At 33.9% G+C, this 17,038-nt stretch overlaps 1 protein-coding gene across 1 annotated transcript in view; it reads left to right on the top strand.

Annotated features, from left to right (window-relative positions):
- ralgps1 (Ral GEF with PH domain and SH3 binding motif 1) overlaps positions 1 to 17,038 on the top strand; it is a 191,336-nt gene that overhangs the window by 158,303 nt on the left and 15,995 nt on the right. The window contains 3 exon segments of the mRNA NM_001100146.1: positions 7,823 to 7,890; positions 14,752 to 14,878; positions 16,618 to 16,772. Coding sequence (NP_001093616.1) covers positions 7,823 to 7,890; positions 14,752 to 14,878; positions 16,618 to 16,772 — 350 coding nt within the window.

The raw sequence follows: 17,038 nt of genomic DNA, 5'->3' as shown, positions 1-17,038 counted from the left end.
TAAGCTGATATGCGCAATGTCATGTAAATGTAAAAACAAGCTTAAAGGGTTAGTTCACTCAAAACTCTCAGAAATAAAGGTACAAGAGCTATCATTGGGGCGGAACCTTTTCAAATGGTGCACTTTTGTACTTTACAGCCACACATACCACATTTTTTTACTTCACCTTTGTACTTTTAAAGTTATATAAGGTACAGGGTCCCCGCGGGTCCTTAAAAAGTCTTAAAATGTCTTAAATAAAATTTTTGATTTTTAAGGTCTGAAAATGTCTTGAATTCTGTAATTTTCCATAAGGAGGTCTTAAATTTCATGTGGGATCTTAAATATTATGTCCGACTCGTCTTATGGCGGCAAATCAATGCCAATATTAATCGAGCACAGCGGTGATGTTTGCGCGCGAGGAGAAGTGAACCGTGAGCAGATTACAGGTCTACACGCAAGAAAACTACAGCGCGCGAGCGAACAGGGGATCTTCTCATCATCATCTGTGCCCACGATGTACGCTCTCGCGAGCGAGGTCATGCCTACAGCGCGCGCGCGATCAGTTCTCTCCGCTCGCTCGCTGGTTCTTCTCCCTGCTCGCGCGAAACATTTTGAATTTTTGTCAGTCCTAGGGCGGGACTTGGTTTACTTGTTATCTCTAACGCTATTGGCTACTCTACCTTTCCAGAAGTTAGCCGGGATTGGACGCAGGTAAGCTAGTTTCCCCGTTAAATAAAAATATATAGGATAACTTATCATAATGGCAGTGTGAAACATAGACTTACTTTCTCAGTAATAATAGGTGACGACTTACTTTCAATAATGAGATATTTCTTGTAATAATTAATCTCATAATAATGCCTATTCTTACCATCATGACCAAGTCATATAATGACATATTAAAATAATGAGATATATTCTTGTAACAAACTTTATTACTTAGGAGAGAAAGAGAGAGTTATACCATGTGGCAAAAGATCTCTCCATTAAACAGAAATTGGGGAAAATATACATGGGCTAATAATTCAGGACGAATAATTCAGACTTTAAATGTGTGTTTTTAACCATTTGATGAAGTTTAGCACCTACATTTAAACTGAACTCAAACCAAACGTGTTCAAATTTATAAAAATCTTTTTTTTTTTCTTAGACTCATTGTCCTTGACTCATTTTCTATGAAGAACAAGTCAGAATAAATTGGATGGACAATAGTATACAAAATAGGCTATACATGCATGCAGTGCATAAAGTACAAAGGTTTATAGTAAATATATTGCCATTAGTCTGTTATTCCACTATACAGGTAAAGTCAGAATTATTAGCCCGCCTGAATTATTAGCCCTGTTTATTTTTATCCTAATTTTTATTTAACGGAGAGAAGATTTTTTTCAACACATTTCTAAACATAATAGTTTTAATTTCTAATAACTGATTTATTTTATCTTTGCCATGATGACAGTAAATAATATTTGACTAGATATTCTTCAAGACACTTCTAAACAGCTTAAAGTGACATTCAAAGGCTTCACTAGGTTAACTAGGCAGGTTAGGGTAGTTGGGCAAGTTATTGTATAATGATGGTTTGTTCTGTAGACTTTCGAAAAAAATAAATAGCTTAAAGAGGGTAATAATATGGACCTTAAAATGGGTTTTAAAAAATTAAAACAGCTTTTATTCTTGCCGAAATAAAACAAGAAAAAAGTGGGCTACTAATTTTGACTTCAACTGCATATGTGACCTTTAAGATGTGGGCCTGTCGTATAGAAAGTGGTATTTGTAGGCCTCTGAAGTGGAATGATGTAATGGATAGTGAGTAAAGCCAAACGAAGATTGTAGAAATTAAATTGTTGCTCAATAGGTGGCGATAAACACCCATCTGAATGTCTGTCACTGTATTTTTTTATGTTTGATTGGGCTAATCATTTTTGATTGAAGTCTTTATATGCAGGTTATTCAATCATTAACTAAAAATTAGATTGAAATATATATATATATAATATATATATATATATATATATATATATATATATATATATATATATATATATATATATATATATTACACTGATCTATATTACAAACAATGTTAACAATTATAATAATATACAAAGCTGCACTGTACATATAGTATGCATTGTATGGAAAGATCTAAAACGCAAAAAAACTCTTCTGAAGACAATATTTCCTAGAAAGATCATCCCCAAGTGTAATAATGAGCACTGCTGTTGTGGTTAATAATGAAGTAAAATACAACAAACCAGACAAGTGCTGCACGGACAAATCAAATGGGTTCGGAAGATCATGTTACAAGAATGCAAGTCATTATTTTAGAAGATTAATTTTTATTATTTGACTGTTTCTAGAGATTGTATCCTCATAAAGTTCATAAAGTTCTCAGAAAGTTTCTTATGATTATGACTTGCAAATTGTATATATATTTAACGGCATGATTTTTTAACCTGCGTCCAATCCCGGCTAACTTCCGGAAAGGCAGAGTAGCCAATAGCATTAGAGATAACAAGTAAACCAAGTCAACCAAGTAATCTGCTCACGGTAAACTTCTCCTCGCGCGCAAACATCATCGCTGCGCTCGATTTATATTGGCATTGATTTGCCGCCATATATTTGCCGCCATACTTCAAAACATCATTCTGTGTTGACACACTGAACATTTTCCTGTTTTTTTTTTTATTTATTTTTTTAGGTAAAGTCTTAAATTTTCATTTTAGAGGACTCAAAAAGGTCTTAAAAGGTCTTAAATTTCCTGTTAAAAAATGTGCAGATACCCTGAGGTAGAGATTTGTACTTTTTTAGGTATTAACATGTACTTTTAAGACCCTGTTAGGAACAAAAAAGTACCCTTTAAAAGGTAACCATGACATATTTTGTACCTTTATTTCTGAGTGCATCAGAATATCAGAATATTATTAATCTACTTGAGCACTTCTGTGCACACATAAAACAAAAATAACGACATCATTCAACAGTTTTTCCTCCTCTGTGGCTCCGTGCAGAGACATACTCAATAACTACTCTCTACTTTTTCCATCTTCATTTGTTTATAATTCATTAATTTTCCTTCAGTTAGTCACTTATTTATCAGGGGTCGCCACAGCAGAATGAACCGCCAACTATTCTGGTATATGTTTTAAAAAGTGGATGCCCTTCCAGCTGCAACTCTGTACTGGGAAACATCAATACACTCTCACATTAGCTAAGGGCAATTTAGTTCATCCAATTTACCTAAATCACATGTATTTGGACTGTGGGGGAGACCAGAGCACCTTCAGGAAACCCACGCAAAATCCACGTATCCAGCCAGGAGTCAAACCAGCGATCTTCTTGATGTGAGGCAACAGTGCTAACCACTGAGCCACCGTGCAACTCCATTTCACCTTCAGCTTTCTTATGCCTCATTCACACTTGCAGCAACTTTGCAGCTGCCTGTTGCTCTGGGTAGCGATCTGCTGCAAACGCAGGTCTGAGTAGGTCTACAACATGGAGAATTCAACCGGCCTGTGAGTAAGTTGAGAGAGGATCACGTGAGCTCTACTGGTGCTCCTATTGGCTGTCGCTCAAGAAAGTTGCTCTTTATTTGCATGAAGTTGAAAGATTCTCAACTTTGTTGCGTCGCTCAACACGCCCACCTGGTCGCCAACAGCCACTGTCGCTCACATAGATGGAGGTCAACAGAAATCGTTCGCTCTCCACAAGTGGCTCGTATAGTGTGGATGAGGCTTTACCCTTCATAGATGCACAATTTTCAACTGTCTTAACAGTTTACAGTCTTAACAATGAAACATTGCTAAAACAGTCCATGTGTTATCAGTGATTCATTTGTAATGTTATAAAGCTATGAGAATATTTTGTGCACAAGAAAACCCAAAATAATGTCAATATTCAACAATTCATGTGTTCAGAGTCAGGTCAGGATGTGTGTTCATGAAAAAACCTTGATGTGTGTTGCGCCGCTTATAGCTTGCATTTTTTTTCAGCCTTATTTAAACCAGAAAATGCAGACAAAGTAATTGTCTCATGAATGTGCATCCTGAACTCAGGCTGAAGAGAAATTGTTGTTGAATAAAGTAAACAAATGTATTTTCATAGCTTCTAAAAATTTGTTCTAAAACAAAAGTTGAATAACTTATCACACGTGGACTCTTTTGATTATATTCTTGGAACCGGTCTGGACTTCTTCGTTTTTTGGGCTCTTACAGTCTACGGAGGGTCAGAGATTTCATAAGAGTTTATAAGAAATACCTTCATTTGTCTTCAAAAGTGTATTGTTTGTATTATTATGATTTATACACACAGATAAATAGCTGAATCTCATAAACACTGTGACCTAAATATCAAAATCTTGCGTCGTTTCCTTCTAGGAAAGATGAATTACTTTGCCTTGGTGTAATTTACTACACTGAATCGTTTTTTCACCTCATTCTGACTGGCGACAGTAATGAGTTAAAGCTGGTGGCCTGGTAAAGCTTTTAAACAGTGACATAATTCACACGTCTTTTCCATGCTTCGTTAAAAAAAATATATACATACTTGCCTGGATTATTTCAATATCATGTCAAATCTCTCAAGTGAAATATATAGCCATGCAGACACAAATGTTTACATAAAGTCTGTAACGTAATTTAGAGAAAGAAATGAAGTCATAGTGCTGTATGGGAGACGTTTGTTTATGGTGTAAATACAGATATTTGAAATGATTCGTTTTCGATATTTAGCAGATATTTCTTTTCTTAATATGGTTCAAATATCTTTAAAATATCAAACGAACCAACTCTGTTTTATCCAACAAGGTGATTTATGCAAGTGTATTCATTGTACTATAATTAAGTTGACAGTGAAGTTCAGAAAGCGACTATGCTCCATATGAAATCGTCTCTAGCACTTTGAGTTTTTTAAGAAACACCAAAGGCTTTGGGGCCGTCAGTGAAGGATGTGTTTGGTGGATTGGATGGGACTGCATGGTAATAGCTGCATGTGTTTGGGAATAATGACATCATCGTCTGGCAGTTTTTGGGGTTGGAAAACCTCAACGATCCAGGGTCACAGGCTCAAAATCATTAGCCCACACTTACAGCATGTCTTGCCATCTGGCAGTGCTGTTACAGCTATACAGAGGTCATTTGCAGGAAACTGCTATTTGAGCCAGATTTTTTTAATATATCATTATTTTTATTTTTATTCGGGTTTAAAGGTTTACTTCTGAACTTTACATAAAACATATTTCCTACCTTTGATGCTGTAAATCAAAATAGTAAATTTACAGTAAAAAAATGGCAGCGTGGTTGCCAGGATTTACAATTAAAACCACACCAATGTTTCGAAGTACTAACATCTACATAACATAGCTTTGTTGCACAGACAAACAACCATAAGCATGTGCAGATGAGAAGTCATATGATGAGCCAATGCTTATCCCAAACAGCCAATATATACTTAACATACTAGCATACTAATAGATTCCAGAGCAAGGTAACACACATAAAATAATGCAATAAACATTATTTAGCAACATTAAATGTAACATAAAACCTGAATTTACATAAATGATGAGAAAAATATATAAAGAATCATACACTACCTGACAAAAGTCTTGTCACTTATCCAAGTTTTAGGAACAACAAATAATGACTTGACTTCTAGTTGATCATTTGGTATCAGAAGTGGCTTAAACGAAAGACAAAGACCTCTAGGTTACGCTTATTTTAGCAAAATAAAGTAGCATCATGTCCTGATTTTTTATTATTTCATTAGGACAGTAAGGTCTGACTGCTTACACAAAGTCTTGTCATTTAACAGAAATCTTGGTGCAGTGGAAAAATAATTAATATTGTGTATGACTCCTATGAGCTTAAAGGACTGCATCCATACATCTCTGCAATGACTCAAGTAACTTGGAATGGCACAGAAAGCGTTCTTGCAGGACTTCCAGAGTTCATCAAGATTCTTCGGATTCATCTTTAATGCCTTCTTTTTCATCTCACCCCAGATATGCTCAATAATGTTCATGTCTGGTGACTGGGTTGGCTGATCCTAGAGCACCTTGAACTTCTTTGTTTCAGGAACTTTGATGTGGAGGTTGAAGTATGAGAAGGACTGCTATCCTGCTGAAGAATTTGCTCTCTCATGTGGTTTATAATGTAATGGGCAGCACAAATGTCTTGATACCTCAGGCTGTTGATGTTGCCATCCACTCTGCAGATCTCTAACATGCCCCCATACTCAATGTAACCCCAAATCGTTTTTTTTTTTTCCTTTCACCAAACTGACTTCTGTGAGAATCTTTGTGTCCATGTGGGTTCCAACAGGTCTTCTGCAGTATTTGTGATGATTTGGATGCAGTTCAACAAATGATTAATTGGATTAATTAATGATTAATTGTCACTTTTCCAAATGATCAAGTAGAAATCATTAGATTAGAAAAATTATTATCATTATTATAATAATTAAAGCATTATTATTTGTCGCTCTTACAAAAAAAAAAAGTCTTTTAACATTTTTTTTTTTTTTGCTGTTGAATCTTATCGATTTTGTTACAGTAAAGGCTTTGAACACCGGTTTTATTTCTGCATTATTCAATTTTGAGGTGTCATGCCATTGTCGCATGTCCTGCATTTCTGATTATTTACATAATTGTAAGTCAAAAAAAAAATCTGCTTTTGTTTACAACACATAATAAGACATGTTTCTTAAGCAGCATAGTGTGATTTCTGTAAGTTTTAGAAAACAAAGGCAACTACCTATCTTGGAGACTAATGACATTTTTAGATGTATTTAATATTACACTTTAAATTGAAACTATATTACTATTGTATTGTTTTTACCATGCATTCTTACAATGACATTGAGTAGAAAAGACCTCGCTCATCCATATTTAAAGGTGTAATGGTGCACTGTGAAGGTAATAGGACATGGCATGCATCTTAATACAGCAATGTGTATTGAATTAAAGATTTTGTTTCATATGAGGTTTCTAATGAGGAAATTGAGCTAAATTTCAGTCAACCGATAAATTACGGTCTGTGGCAATCATAGCTTGTTAATACTCTATTCTCTTATTCTACAACATACTATAAATTAAAACCTGTGTTTTATAAAATACAAATGACAGCTTCAAAATTCAGGGATTTGATATGGATGCATCTATTTTACACTGTAGAGCAAAACGTTAAAGCATTACCAAATTATTTTTATGACAGACATTGTTTAACTAAGAAATTGTAAAACCCCTTACACTGAAAAAATTATGTTCTAAAAATTGTTGCAAACAATTTAAATGTGTTGAATTTAAACAATTAAATTAAATTCAGTAATGCTCAACTTAATTTGTTTGTTTAAATTCAGCTCAAATAATCTGTTTACAACCACTTCACTCCACTTCAAATGTTTAGTAAATCCAAAGAATTGTCATTATATTTTTCAGTGTAGGAAAATGTCTGGGTAAATTATTCTTCTAGCTTTTGACATCATTCCTGGATGCCTAATTTTTCAGGCATATTTGTTTTTCATTTCGATTACTAACCATTAACTGATCAACTTAAGTCATTCTCTCTACACTTTATTATGTACAGCTACAATTATTGTCAATAATATTAGTGTTTTTTAAAGCATTTTACCTAAAAAAAAATAAATTGCAACACTTGATTATATGTGTAATGTAAATATATAACACATTGAATTGAGATTTGTGAGGGGAAAAAAAAGTGAAATGTGGCCTTAAAAAAGAGTTTAATTTATAAAATAAATTATTTATAAAATAATTTATACATTTAATTTATGTCTCATATTTTATAATTTTTTACTTTGTCACAATCCTTTTGCACAGGCTGTCATTGAAGATTGAACCTGGGAACAGCTCACCACGTCTGGTATCTTCCAAAGAAGATCTCGGAGGTAAAGTCTGTTTTACTTCATCATCTCAGCTTACTTTCTCAAATATTCCTGCTGGAAGTGGTTAACTCTGATTTTTCTGAGATATGACATCCATACACATCAGAGGATCATCAGTAATTGGGTCTGAGCTGTACCTGACTGAGGAGTGCTAGTTGTTTTGTTGTAGTTCTGGTTTTGTTGTAGTTCTGTTGCTGGTTTGAGAGATTATTCAGATGTGTGTTAGGGGGTAATGAAAAATAGAGAGACTGCAATCTAGAATTTTGGGGGTCCACAGCACAATAGACCTATTTGAATGTAACTTTTCTTTCATGAACTTTTTTTTTTTCATTCTGGCAAATAAAAACCACCTGTCATCTGTCAAAAACAAATCTCTACTGTTTTTTAAAGCTTAAAAAGGGTTCACTGTTTCATTTATTGATCTATATTTACTTTGTTGTCAGAAATGCTGCAGTTGTGTGAAATTTTGATAAAGTGTGTATTCTAGTTTTGTTTTTATGTTCCTAAAAAAATTAAATAAAATAAATTTAAATGTGGGGAAAAAACACAAATAAAGTTTAAAGTTTAATTCAATGCATATTTAATAGATTAGTTACTGTTCTACATATGTTAATGATGTTAATTCAATATTCCAAACTAATAAGAAAATGTATTTACGCTAGTCAATTTACTGCACTTTTTTATTTGTTAAGTTTATTCAATAAATATATTCTATTATAAGTCAAATGAAAGTTAATCTTTTAAAAATATACTGAATAGCAAAAATTACCTTTGAAGATCATCATATTGTATTTTCTTAACTTGTTCCTCTTTTAAAATGTTGAATATGTGAATGTTAAATGAATCCAATCCATGCTCAGTGAGTCTTCTTGGATCACAAACTGTAGATCTTTGTAGATAGAACATTGTAGGCTAGAGTAGTTACCATTAGACTTTTAGAATTTACAAGTATCATTTATTTAACTTTCACATCTCTTAAATATTTTCTTAATTTTAGACCACATCAAAGACTTATACTCTTATAACTTCTATTGGAAGGAGGAAAGATTGACTCTTGAAAGTCCTTTTAATTTTTTAAACTGTTATATTAATATAATTTTATTCAGATGTGTGCCTTTCCTCAACAATTTGTAATTAGTAATTAAATGTATTATTATGTATGGTTGTGTTAAATACAAATAAAAAAAAAAACTTTTTCAAAAATGTTCTAACTTCTTTAACATTTTACTACTATAACATGGTTTAACCAAATATATGTGTGCTTGGCAAATACACACTTTAAAAACCCATTATTATAACTTTACTACTACAACTTGGTACTTAAAAATAGTTCAATAGTGTCCCAGTTCTTACTAACAGGAAAGTATTAACATCCATTTTGTATTTCCAGTTGAATGACATAGATGGACTTATGGGTGAACACTACAGCAATATAGAATATACAGTTGAAGTCAGAATTATTAACCCCTTTTTATATATATTTTCCAAATGATGTTTAACAAAGCAAGGAAATTTTCACAGACTGTCTGATAAAAGTTTTTTTTTTCTTCTGGAGAAAGTCTTAATTGTTTTTATTTCGGCTAGAATAAAAGCAGTTTTTATTAAAATAAATTAATAAATAAACAGGGAGCTAATAATTCAGGGTGGATAATAATTCTGGCTTCAAAAGTATATGTACTTTATGAAGTCTGTATGAAATCGAAAATTGCAATGTTTATTTGTCTAGCACACAGTGCTAATCTCAAAATTTGTTTTGGGATATTCTAACCCTGTTTTTCTGTTCTTAAATGGCAGTCCATCTCTCATGATGTCAGTTTCTTTTTCTTTTTTTTTAGCCACGATTCTCTGAACATTAGTTTACTGGGAGTGAAAGCTGAAAGGGTGAGAGCAAAAATAAAACCCCTACTCAATATTACAATTCAGATATTGTAATAACTGAAATAAAATCTGCCATAACTTCCAACGCTGGCTTTAAAAGATAGTTTGATTCTTGTGCCTCAAGACAAGCACCTGAAGGTAGTGGAGAGTTTGAATGACATCATGGTGTATGTCAGTTCCTCTCAAGGGAAGCTGAGCAATTACAATCTTTCCTTGTTCTGACTATCAGATGGTTTAGTAGGAAATGGAGCATTTTATGGTTGTAGCAGCTGTGGCGAAACTGGACAAACTCAAGGAGACATCTAACTGAAGATTGGATATGGAAAGGGTCTGATTTTTGTTTGCATTGCTGCATTTTTGATGTTTTCCCTTAAGTTGAAGGTTAACATCATTGGACTTTCTTGAAGACTCAAAAAGCATACAGTTGAAATCAAGGTACATTTAATCTTAAATGAATAATATATAATGTACATACAGCTGAAGTAAAAATGATTGCAAATATTTTTCAAATATTTTGTTTAAATGACGTTTAACAAAGCAAGGAATTTTTCACAGTATTATGTGAGCCCAAAATTATTCATACCCCTGGCAAATTCTGACTTATTGACTTTATTATTACTATTATTGTTTGGACTGGAATTCTATTGATCATTGATATATTTTTATATATTATTTGATATATATATATATATATATATATATATATATATATATATATATATATATATATATATATATATATATATATATATATATAGATATATATATATATATATATATATATAGATATATATATATAGATATATAGATATATATATATATATATATATATATATATATATATATATATATATATATATATATATATATATATATATATATATATATATATTTATATATATTGATATATATATCAATATATATTGATATGTTGATATATATTTATAGGACATGCCTATTTTTGTTGCAAAGGCAAATAAAAGCTGAGAAACATATACAGTATATTCTCCCACAATAATGTCTCTTGTACATCGTCTTATTATCTTTTAGAAGAAGCCTGTGTCATTTCCAGTCCAAAAAAAAGTAACTTTAAAGGGCACCTTTTTTACCCCTTTCTCAAGATTTAAGATAAGTATTTTTTGTCTCCAGAATGTGTATGTAAAGTTTAAGCTCAAAACACCTATCAGATAATTTATTATACCTTTCAAAATAGTGGGATTTTCTGCTGTGAACACAGCGTAGCTGTTTTTGTAGCCTTTGCCTTTAATGCTAGTTCTCCCCGCCCACTACTCCCACGTGCCTGTCAGAGTGTGCCTAAATCTCCGCCTCGGCTGCATCAGATAAACAGAACAGTAACAGACATAAAGGAAGCAGATCTCATGTAACGTTTGTGAGAAATACTACAGTAAGAACTTCCTCAATGATTATTTGATGTATTTGTTGTGGAGTTAATTTAAGCCTTTCTGCAATGATGAGTCACACACTTTGCACTGTTTTTGCATGGCAAATGTGACAGGATACACCTCTGTATGGTTATCTATTGTGTTTATATACAAAATAAACCTGATTTAACGTCCACAAACTGGGATTGAAGCATCTTCTTATATATTGTATTGACATGCGGCTGTGGTGATAAGTAAAGCTAAAGTAAATCGGTGTTATTCATTACAAACTTGCACTGTTTTTAAAAGTGTTTTAAACTTGTAAAACCCATTCTTGATCACATTTGACTAAGATTGATGGTCACAGAGAGCTGAACAGATCTTTTTATTCCAGTTGCTTTGCACACGTCCTGTCTTGTTGATATAATTATACATATTACTACATAAACATGTTAATACGTTGCTGTCAATCAATTCAGTGGGCGGGAAAACCACACTCCTAAGTTTCAGTGGGCCTCAAAATGGAAGTGATTTGGATCCTATTTGAACGTCAGGAAACCTAAAAAAGACACTTAGTGTCCTTATATCACTTTAATTTGACTGTACACACACTATACCTACACATAGTTCTGTCCAAATAGCTCACAAAGGATGATTTTCATCATAGGTGCCCTTTAAGTGAGAATTTTCAGGGGTATGAATAATTTCTGGCTTGCAAAAAAAACAGATTTTTGCATTACTATTTTTTAAAATCTCAAGATCAATTGGCAACATCTTAGAAGGACTGCAGTTTTGTTTGTCCATTTTTTATTACATATATTATATAATTTAATACATTCATATGCCATAAATGCATATGTAAATGTTTGTATTGTGTATGTGTGTGATGTGGGGCAATGCAGTGGCGCAGTAGGTAGTGCTGTTGCCTTATAGCAAGAACGTCGCTGGTTCAAGCCTCGGCTGGGTCAGTTGGCGTTTCTGTTTTGAGCTTGAATGTTCTCCCTGCGTTTGCGTGGGTTTCCTCTGTGTGCTCCGGTTTCCCCCACAGTCCAAAGACATGCGGTACAGGTGAATTGGCTAGGCTAAATTGTCCATAGTGTATGAGTGTGTATGGATGTTTCCCAGAGATATGTTGCAGCTGGAAGGGCATCCGCTGCGTAAAACATGTGCTGGATAAGTTGCCGGTTCATTCTGCTGTGGCGACCCCAGATTAATAAAGGGACTAAGCCAAAAAGAAAACGAACAAATGAATGGGTGTGATATGTAAATGTCCTTTTCTACATTTCATTTGATTTTGTTTTTGTTGTTGTTATTATCAATTGGCGCTCTTGGAGAGTCTGCAGGGCACTTAAGGAAATGTTTTCCTGGCCCAGATTTCTAGTATTTAAAAGGCCACTAATGATGCAATCTCTGCTGACATGCCTTACAGCCAGTCACTTCCGATTGTTAGTTGGGAAGAAAGCCTGTTTTTTGTTTAGTTAAAGGCTCTTCTTACCCATTATGAGACCTATTAACCTGCTATAAAAGACAGTAGGGAATGTCAAGATTAACATACTTCTCCTAATAATCAACAATAGTTATTTTCAACATTGCCACACATCCCCCTCTAAATTGATTTTACTATGGAAAAATGGGCCTATAAATGTGACTGCAGGGAACATTTCACTGGCTGTCTGCTTATTATTCAGCTACTTTAGAGTGGTGTTCTTGTTTACCAAGTCGGTAATGCTGTGGCTGGTTTGAAAAACTGAACTGCTCTCTTTGACATGATGCCTAACTTGCTGCTGTGGAACTTTGGGATTGTTTTCAAATGTTTTAGTCCTGTTAGCCAACGTTTTGCTAATTATCCACATAATGTATATGCTGGAATAGTTGGCAGTTCATTCCGCTGTGGCGACCTTTGAAACAGAGACCAAGGCCCCAGTTTACACTAATACTTTTTAGTTTCAAAACACATTTATTTTTCTACGGTTACGCCTTCCATCCACACTACCCCGGAGTTTTCGAGCACAGAAAACTGAGCTTTTTGAAAACACTGAAGAGGCCGTTATCATTTTAAAACGCTGCTGCTCCATGTCAGTGTGGATGGAGGAAAACCGAGACATCTGAAAATGGAGGTGTGGCTGAAGACATCTAATTGGTGCTTTTTTTCAGTATTAAGTAGCCTAAACAAAGTTCAGTCTTGCAAAGTTCAGTCTTGAACTTCCTTCTTAGTTCAGACTTTACAAGTTTGATATGAAAAACAAACTCCCAAAGACATGTCGGGTGAATCTTCAAAGGGAACAGTGTAGGCTGCTTTATAATGTACATTATATAGATTATATACATTTTAGCAAATAAAGGCAAGCAATTAGTCAAATGTGCAGAATCTGTGTACGTGGTTACATAAATGAATATATTAACTTGTTAATTAGGGCTCAGCCAAAACATGTTACCTGAAAAACAAGTAATAGATTCAAAAGACCAAGTTCAAGGAATATGTTGTTAAATATAGACATGAATGAAATATCAAGTTGAATAAATATAGTGAGAATAGATCCAGCGGTAGATTCTTGATGAACAGTCTGACATGCACCTACCTGCGGTTCTGTGCTTGAAGCATCCGCTGACTGTCTGGAGCTCAGACATGCACATACGCTGCAGTGCATGCCAGAGTGTGTGTGTGTGGTCATGTGATGTGCGTTTTCAGAGGTGTAATGTAGACAGAGAGTTGTTCAGAAATGCTAGGTGAAATGTCAGTGTGGACGTGGATTGTTTTCATTCTAAAATGAAATTTTAAAACTAAAACGTATTAGTGTAAACGAGGCCTAAGGAAAATAAGTGAATGCGGGAATGGATTTATCGTATATGCTTTAAAGGGATAGTTCACTTACGAAATGGGAATTCTGCCATAGTCGACCTTTGGCTTGTTCCAAACCAGTTTAGTTCAATTTTTTTCTCGAATGAACACAACAGAATGTAATTTGGAAATTGTTTTATATCATTTGTTTTTTTCTCCTACTATTGATGTCAAAGGTTACAGGTTTCTAACATTTCTCAAATGATCTTCTTTTGTGTTCAAACGAAGAAAGAAATTTCAAACTGGTTTGGAACAAGTCAAGGGAGATTTAATGAACATTTTTGGGTTGACTATTCATTTAAGCTGTCCTTTAAACTCTAAATTGTAGCAGTGTTACTAAGCAATAAAATTAAAACCTGTATTTGGAGGTGTTTTGTTGTATATGTTGTTAGTATATGGCTGTGTACTCCTTGTATTCATAAGATTGTGGGGACCAAATGTCCCCTCATAGTACACTATTTTGTGAATTTTTAATCACCATGGGGAAAACAGCCCATAAATCAATTTAAGTTTATTGAATATTGCTTTTCACAATAATTATTGTTTCAAAGCAGTTTTACAAAAGGTTCACATTACTGCATTACAATCAAATTCTGAAAAGTTAAGGTAAAATCATACAGAATGAAGTATGTACATGTAAAAATGCAGAACATTTTCTATGAGGGTTGGGTTTAAGGGTAGGATTGAGGTTGGAGGACAGAATATACAGTCTGTACATTATAAAAATCATTTCAGTCAAACTGAAAACCCAACATGTGTTTACAGGTCCCTCAGAAGTGTCCATGTCAGTGAGATATAACAGGAGGCCGACCTGTCCAGATACATCAGTGGTTGCCCACCTCCCAACACCACCTCCTGCTCGACACAGGAAGAGCCACAGCCTAGGAAATAAGTAAATACCTTTCTACTCACCCGCACATAAATACACACACGTTTTGGTTTTTACTTCTACTTCAATTTGTTTTCCTTGTTTCATAGTTTTTGTTACTTATGTAATTTAAGTTAAAACTTATAAATACTACAAATAATATAAATACTGCAGGCATATATGATCAACAAAAAGTAGGAGTTAAATATATTTAAATGTTGCAAATATATTTTTGTAATGATGAAAATGCAATTAAGTAATCTAATCTAAATTAAGTAAAATATTCAATGTAAAAGAATAGTGATTTTTTTATCCAATATTAATTTAAAATACAGTTGCAGTTATGAATCGGTAATGATCAAGTTGTAATTTAATGCTTGTTAAATTATAAATAAAATAAACAGAATATTGAATAACTTTTTAAATTATAATTATTATTATCATAATCACAGTGCTCAGTGAGAGTAATATATTTTTACATATACGTTCAATTAATCAGTACCAAATCCAAAACTGGAACTAATCTAACAAAAAAAGTAAGATCACAGTTAAAAAAATTGTAAGGCCAAATTATTATGTCAGGAGAAAATATTAAATCTAATTTTTATAAATAGGAAAAATTAAGAGAACATACAAATATACATAAAAGATTGTTGCAATTTTTTTTTTTTTTTTGCAGTAGCTCATTTGAAAAAAATGTTTACTAAAACTACTGTACTACTGTATATTCTCTGATAAATGATGTCTGAAAAGCCATCCACAGATGTCTAAAATACGTCAGAAAAACATCCTGAAGTCATCCACTGACATTCAAAAGTTGTCCACTGACATCTGAAAAACATCCACTGACATCTTAAAGTGGTCCAGTGATGTCCAAAAAATGTCCACGGACATCCAAAAGGAGTCCACTCACATCTGAAATAGCCATATCATCCTGCAGCCCAAGACTGGTTACTCACTGAAGCTGAGCAAGGCTGAGACTGGTTGGTACCTGGATAGGAGACCACATGGCAAAACTAGGTTGCTGGTGGAGGTAGTGTTAGTGAGGCCAGCAGTTGGCACTCAACCTGCAGTCTGTGTGAGTCCTAATGCCCCAGTAAAAGTGAAGGCGATGTCATACTTTCAGTGGGTGATGGCTTTTGAATGCGATGTTATACTGAGGTCCTGACTCTCTGTGGTCATCAAAAATCCAAAAACCCGGTGTCCTGGCCAAATTCCCTCCATTTACTCCTTACCCATCATGGCCGCCCAATCATCCCTATTCACCAAATTGTCTGCATCACTGTCTCTACACTCCATATATAGCTGGTGTGTGGTGAGTGCACTGGCGTCTTAATCCTGTGGTTGCTGTCGCATCATCCAAGTGGATGCTGCACACTGGTGGCAGTGAGGAGAAACCCCCCTCAGATTGTGAAGCGCTTTGGGTGTATGACCACACACAATAAATGTGCTAAATAAATACACACATTATATTACATTAAATTACTGAAAGATGTCCACTGATGTATGATAGGTGACCGAAAGTGGTCCACTGACATTTTCATATGTCTGAAAGATGTCCAACATTTTCAATATTTCCTGATCTGACATTTATTTTTTATTCATTTGACAGGCAAATTGGTTATACTGTAAATTTAAATGAATATACTGACAAGTTTTGAAGTACACTAGAAATGTCATTTTAATAGTTCACTAGTTTTACAAGGAAATGCATTGCATTGTGGAACTGGCTGATTGTGTTTCATTTCTCTCTTTTTTCTCAGTATGATGTGTCAGTTTGGTGTTGTGGAGAGTAAAAGTGCAACATTTCCTGAAAAGGAAAAGGCTCGACACCTACTGGATGACAGCTTCTTAGAGTCTCACAGTCCTGTCAGAAACCATACACATGATTCAGTATTCACCAACGGCATATCACTGGGTAATGCAGTTAATTCCTGTTTTACACCCTTTTCATAAAGCACAAGTATCCGTGTCCTTGTTTTAAAGCATTTTATTTACTTCTACATCACTACTGTGTTGGAATATTTTTGCATCAAAAGCGAATGATTTCAACACTAGATGGCGGCAGTGTTAAATCATTTGTGCAGTGGGTTATTTTCTTTTGCAGCCCAGCAGACTTGAAATCTTTACCATGTGATGTTCCTGGGATTGTTTATTTTAGTTATTGAAGGAGAAAACAAATAA

This window comes from Danio rerio, chromosome 8 (genome assembly GCF_052040795.2).
Source record: "Danio rerio strain M-AB ecotype USA chromosome 8, GRCz13ab, whole genome shotgun sequence".
Taxonomy (NCBI): Eukaryota; Metazoa; Chordata; class Actinopteri; order Cypriniformes; family Danionidae; genus Danio; species Danio rerio.
The sequence above is the reverse complement of the archived record's forward strand: the minus strand, read 5'-3'. Positions and strand labels throughout refer to the sequence as shown.